General features: G+C 42.8%; 1 protein-coding gene across 1 annotated transcript in view; it reads right to left on the minus strand.

Moving 5' to 3' along the window:
* The window catches only part of VGLL2 (vestigial like family member 2), a 29,797-nt gene extending 25,321 nt beyond the window's left edge, over positions 1-4,476 (minus strand). The window contains exon 1 of the mRNA XM_085882152.1: positions 4,143-4,476. Within this exon, the coding sequence (XP_085738278.1) occupies positions 4,143-4,157 (15 nt within the window). The 5' untranslated portion in view covers positions 4,158-4,476. The remainder of the gene's footprint in view (positions 1-4,142) is intronic.
* Between the last annotated feature and the right edge of the window lie 1,524 nt (positions 4,477-6,000).

Genomic DNA, 6,000 nt, shown 5'->3' on the forward strand with positions numbered 1-6,000 from the left:
ATTTTGGGTAGGGTGGCATATCGAAGGTTGATTTTGGGTAGGGTGGCATATCGAAGGTTGATTTTGGGTAGGGTGGCATATCAAAGGTTTATTTTGGGTCGAGTGGTATATGGAAGGTTGATTTTGGGTAGAGTGGCATATCGAAGGTTGATTTTGGGTCAGGTGGCATATCGAAGGTTGATTTTGGGTCGGGTGGTATATGGAAGGTTGATATTGGAGACTGGCATATCGAAGGTTGATTTTGGGTAGAGTGGCATATTGAAGGTTGATTTTGGGTAGAGTGGCATATTGAAGGTTGATTTTGGGTCAGGTGGCATATCGAAGGTTGATTTTGGGTCGGGTGGCATATCGAAGGTTGATTTTGGGTAGGGTGGCATATCGAAGGTTGATTTTGGGTAGGGTGGCATATCGAAGGTTGATTTTGGGTAGGGTGGCATATCGAAGGTTGATTTTGGGTCGAGTGGTATATGGAAGGTTGATTTTGGGTAGAGTGGCATATCGAAGGTTGATTTTGGGTCAGGTGGCATATCGAAGGTTGATTTTGGGTCGGGTGGCATATGGAAAGTTGATATTGGAGAGCGGCATATCGAAGGTTGATTTTGAGTAGAGTGGCATATCGAAGGTTGATTTTGGGTAGAATGGCATATCGAAGGTTGATTTTGGGTAGAGTGGCATATCGAAGGTTGATTTTGGGTAGAGTGGCATATCGAAGGTTGATTTGGGGTGGAGTGGCATATCGAAGGTTGATTTTGGGTAGAATGGCATATCGAAGGTTGATTTTGGGTAGAGTGGCATATCGAAGGTTGATTTTGGGTTGAGTGGCATATCGAAGGTTGATTTTGGGTTGAGTGGCATATCGAAGGTTGATTTTGGGTATAGTGGCATATCGAAGGTTGATTTTTGGTAGAGTGGCATATCGAAGGTTGATTTTGGGTCGAGTGGTATATGGAAGGTTGATTTTGGGTAGAGTGGCATATTGAAGGTTGATTTTGGGTCAGGTGGCGTATCGAAGGTTGATTTTGGGACAGGTGGCATATCGAAGGTTGATTTTGGGTCGGGTGGCATATCAAGGTTGATTTTTGGTCGAGTGGTGTATGGAAGGATGATTTCTGGTAGCGTGGCATATCAAAGGTTCATTTTGGGTAGAGTGGTGTACGGAAGGTTGATTTTTGGTGGAGTGGCATATGGAACGTTGATATTGGGTAGGGTGGCATATCGAAGGTCGATTTTGGGTAGGGTGGCATATCGAAGGTTTATTTTGGGTCGAGTGGTATATGGAAGGTTGATTTTGGGTAGAGTGGCATATCGAAGGTTGATTTTGGGTCAGGTGGCGTATCGAAGGTTGATTTTGGGTCAGGTGGCATATCGAAGGTTGATTTTGGGTCGGGTGGCATATCGAAGGTTGATTTTGGGTAGGGTGGCATATCGAAGGTTGATTTTGGGTAGGGTGGCATATCGAAGGTTGATTTTGGGTAGGGTGGCATATCGAAGGTTGATTTTGGGTCGAGTGGTATATGGAAGGTTGATTTTGGGTAGAGTGGCATATCGAAGGTTGATTTTTGGTCAGGTGGCATATCGAAGGTTGATTTTGGGTCGGGTGGTATATGGAAGGTTGATATTGGAGAGTGGCATATCGAAGGTTGATTTTGGGTAGAGTGGCACATTGAAGGTTGATTTTGGGTAGAGTGGCATATTGAAGGTTGATTTTGGGTCAGGTGGCATATCGAAGGTTGATTTTGGGTCTGGTGGCATATCGAAGGTTGATTTTGGGTAGGGTGGCATATCGAAGGTTGATTTTGGGTAGGGTGGCATATCGAAGGTTGATTTTGGGTAGGGTGGCATATCGAAGGTTGATTTTGGGTCGAGTGGTATATAGAAGGTTGATTTTGGGTAGAGTGGCATATTGAAGGTTGATTTTGGGTCAGGTGGCATATCGAAGGTTGATTTTGGGTCGGGTGGCATATCGAAGGTTGATTTTGGGTAGGGTGGCATATCGAAGGTTGATTTTGGGTAGGGTGGCATATCGAAGGTTGATTTTGGGTAGGGTGGCATATCGAAGGTTGATTTTGGGTCGAGTGGTATATGGAAGGTTGATTTTGGGTAGAGTGGCATATCGAAGGTTGATTTTGGGTCAGGTGGCATATCGAAGGTTGATTTTGGGTCGGGTGGCATATGGAAAGTTGATATTGGAGAGCGGCATATCGAAGGTTGATTTTGAGTAGAGTGGCATATCGAAGGTTGATTTTGGGTAGAATGGCATATCGAAGGTTGATTTTGGGTAGAGTGGCATATCGAAGGTTGATTTTGGGTAGAGTGGCATATCGAAGGTTGATTTGGGGTGGAGTGGCATATCGAAGGTTGATTTTGGGTAGAATGGCATATCGAAGGTTGATTTTGGGTAGAGTGGCATATCGAAGGTTGATTTTGGGTTGAGTGGCATATCGAAGGTTGATTTTGGGTTGAGTGGCATATCGAAGGTTGATTTTGGGTATAGTGGCATATCGAAGGTTGATTTTTGGTAGAGTGGCATATCGAAGGTTGATTTTGGGTCGAGTGGTATATGGAAGGTTGATTTTGGGTAGAGTGGCATATTGAAGGTTGATTTTGGGTCAGGTGGCGTATCGAAGGTTGATTTTGGGACAGGTGGCATATCGAAGGTTGATTTTGGGTCGGGTGGCATATCAAGGTTGATTTTTGGTCGAGTGGTGTATGGAAGGATGATTTCTGGTAGCGTGGCATATCAAAGGTTCATTTTGGGTAGAGTGGTGTACGGAAGGTTGATTTTTGGTGGAGTGGCATATGGAACGTTGATATTGTGTAGGGTGGCATATCGAAGGTCGATTTTGGGTAGGGTGGCATATCGAAGGTTTATTTTGGGTCGAGTGGTATATGGAAGGTTGATTTTGGGTAGAGTGGCATATCGAAGGTTGATTTTGGGTCAGGTGGCGTATCGAAGGTTGATTTTGGGTCAGGTGGCATATCGAAGGTTGATTTTGGGTCGGGTGGCATATCGAAGGTTGATTTTGGGTAGGGTGGCATATCGAAGGTTGATTTTGGGTAGGGTGGCATATCGAAGGTTGATTTTGGGTAGGGTGGCATATCGAAGGTTGATTTTGGGTCGAGTGGTATATGGAAGGTTGATTTTGGGTAGAGTGGCATATCGAAGGTTGATTTTTGGTCAGGTGGCATATCGAAGGTTGATTTTGGGTCGGGTGGTATATGGAAGGTTGATATTGGAGAGTGGCATATCGAAGGTTGATTTTGGGTAGAGTGGCACATTGAAGGTTGATTTTGGGTAGAGTGGCATATTGAAGGTTGATTTTGGGTCAGGTGGCATATCGAAGGTTGATTTTGGGTCTGGTGGCATATCGAAGGTTGATTTTGGGTAGGGTGGCATATCGAAGGTTGATTTTGGGTAGGGTGGCATATCGAAGGTTGATTTTGGGTAGGGTGGCATATCGAAGGTTGATTTTGGGTCGAGTGGTATATGGAAGGTTGATTTTGGGTAGAGTGGCATATCGAAGGTTGATTTTGGGTCAGGTGGCATATCGAAGTTTGATTTTGGGTCGGGTGGCATATGGAAAGTTGATATTGGAGAGTGGCATATCGAAGGTTGATTTTGGGTAGAGTGGCATATTGAAGGTTGATTTTGGGTAGAGAGGCATATTGAAGGTTGATTTGATCACTTTGTGATCTGAATTTGAAACACAGTGATCACTGGACAACGGGGATGATGAAGAAGAACCTCACAGAGTATTAATTAATAAACAGTGAGGCTTTAAAGACGTGTCGTGGTTCATTAATTTTTCTTTGCTCGTTGATTCATTAGTTATTTTTTATTTTGCTTATATTTGTAATGAAGCAAACACGTGAACTAATAGCAAGCCAATCAGTTGCATCCTTCCAGACAGTCAATCAAGGCGGGGGATGCTGCAAGGCCAGGGTGTACGACAGCTCGTCATCACATGTTCCAAGCTGACGATCCTTTACTGACGAGCATTTTCACATCCCCATTCACGAGTCACTGAACACGTCAATATTTAATAATGAATTTTGTTCAACATTACCAGAACTATTGAGCGAAGTGGATTTAGTTTGGTTCAACAACCCAGGACGACAACGAACGAGTCTCTTCCACTCACCATCTTGGACGCCATTTTACATGTACAGCGGCTCAACTCCAATCAATCCTTCCTTCCTCACCAACCGCTGAAGAGAATAATCACCACACACGTGTTCATGAACTCCGTCATGTAGTCATCGCGAGGCGGGAACATGGCGGCATGAGGAGGCTCGGGGATCGTGAATGGTTCTGAGGTTTCTGTGTGTGGAGCACAATAAAAGATTGATGGTCCATTCAAACTGCTTTCCCTACCCGATACATTACAAACTCCATATAGTAGTTTTAAACGGATCATTTTGTGTACATTTGACGGGGCCGCCATCTTTCCCCGTGCTATCCCTACACATGGAGTGGCGCACTCTCAACCGAACTACATGATACTTATTTACTGATGTTCGATTCCACAAATAATAATACCTTCGTCCACCTTCGGTCGTGGATGTGTTGAGAAAATGAGGTGGTTGGGTGTGATTGTATAAACGTCTATCTATTTATTACGTATGCACATACACACACACGTACACACACGTACACACACACACACACACACACACACACACACACACACACACACACACACACACACACACACACACACACACACACAATGACTGTTCATTCACACGAATACCAAAGGGATAATATGGAATAGGCAAAGCCTAGAAGCGAACGTAGAATTCTTCTTACATTCGCTTCTTAAATATATCAAATTAAAGTCTTTTTGCTATGAAAAAATAAATATTACCTCAACATTACCTTCACAACAACAACTACACCGCCTAGAACAGGATCTCATCTGAAGAAAATCCTCAACATTACCTTCACAACGACAACTACACCGCCTAGAACAGGATCTCATCTAAAAAAATTAATATTACCTCAACATTACCTTCACAACAACAACTACACCACCTAGAACAGGATCTCATCTAAAAAAATTAATATTACCTCAACATTACCTTCACAACAACAACTACACCGCCTAGAACAGGATCTCATCTGACAAAAATAAATATTACCTCAACATAACCTTCACAACAACAACTACACCCCCTAGAACAGGATCTCATCTGACAAAAATAAATATTACCTCAACATTACCTTCACAACAACAACTACACCACCTAGAACAGGATCTCATCTGAAAAAAAAAATCCTCAACATTACCTTCACGACAACTACACCGCTAGAACAGGATCTCATCTAAAAAAATTAATACAAGAAGTGAACGCAGAATTATTCTTACATTCGCTTCTGACTTTACCTATAACTTGTTCACAACTGTATACGCAATTTCCGGTTACTTCGGCCTGGATTCGGGATCAGCGATCAAATAATGTAAATCACGATTAAAAATTATTTTTTGATGATGTGGGAGATATCTTTATTAAAGTCAGTGGAGGAAATATACACCATGTCTGATATTTGGGTCTTTCATGTCTCCGACGATGCCTTTATCGCCCGGCATGCATCATTCCCCATGACAAAAACCGGAAGCAAAAAAAACCCGGAAGCAAAAAAACACCGGAAGCAAAAAAAAAACCGGAAGCAAAAGGGTCATAGCCAACGACACGGATTCCAAATTGCCAGGGTATTGTGTTGTTGTTGTTTCCTATTCTCTCATGTGCACGCGTTAAGTATGAAGCTCACTACGTTCGCTATAAACGAATAAGGAGGTACACTATTACTCACTGTGTGAGCTCCTTTATAATGAGGTTTATCATGAATAACGTAAATTAAATAAACACGTCTGTTGTACAATGTTTGTAATGAGAATCCCAATTGATCAAAAATGAACGTTTTAAATCCTCTTCTCATCGGTGCAAAATATTTGAAAGATAAAGGACTCGTGTTGTTCATCAACCTTGGGTCACGTG

The sequence above is a fragment of the Eptatretus burgeri genome, chromosome 1 (genome assembly GCF_056783735.1).
Source record: "Eptatretus burgeri isolate ZD-2024b chromosome 1, Ebu_testis_v1, whole genome shotgun sequence".
NCBI classification, from domain to species: Eukaryota; Metazoa; Chordata; class Myxini; order Myxiniformes; family Myxinidae; genus Eptatretus; species Eptatretus burgeri.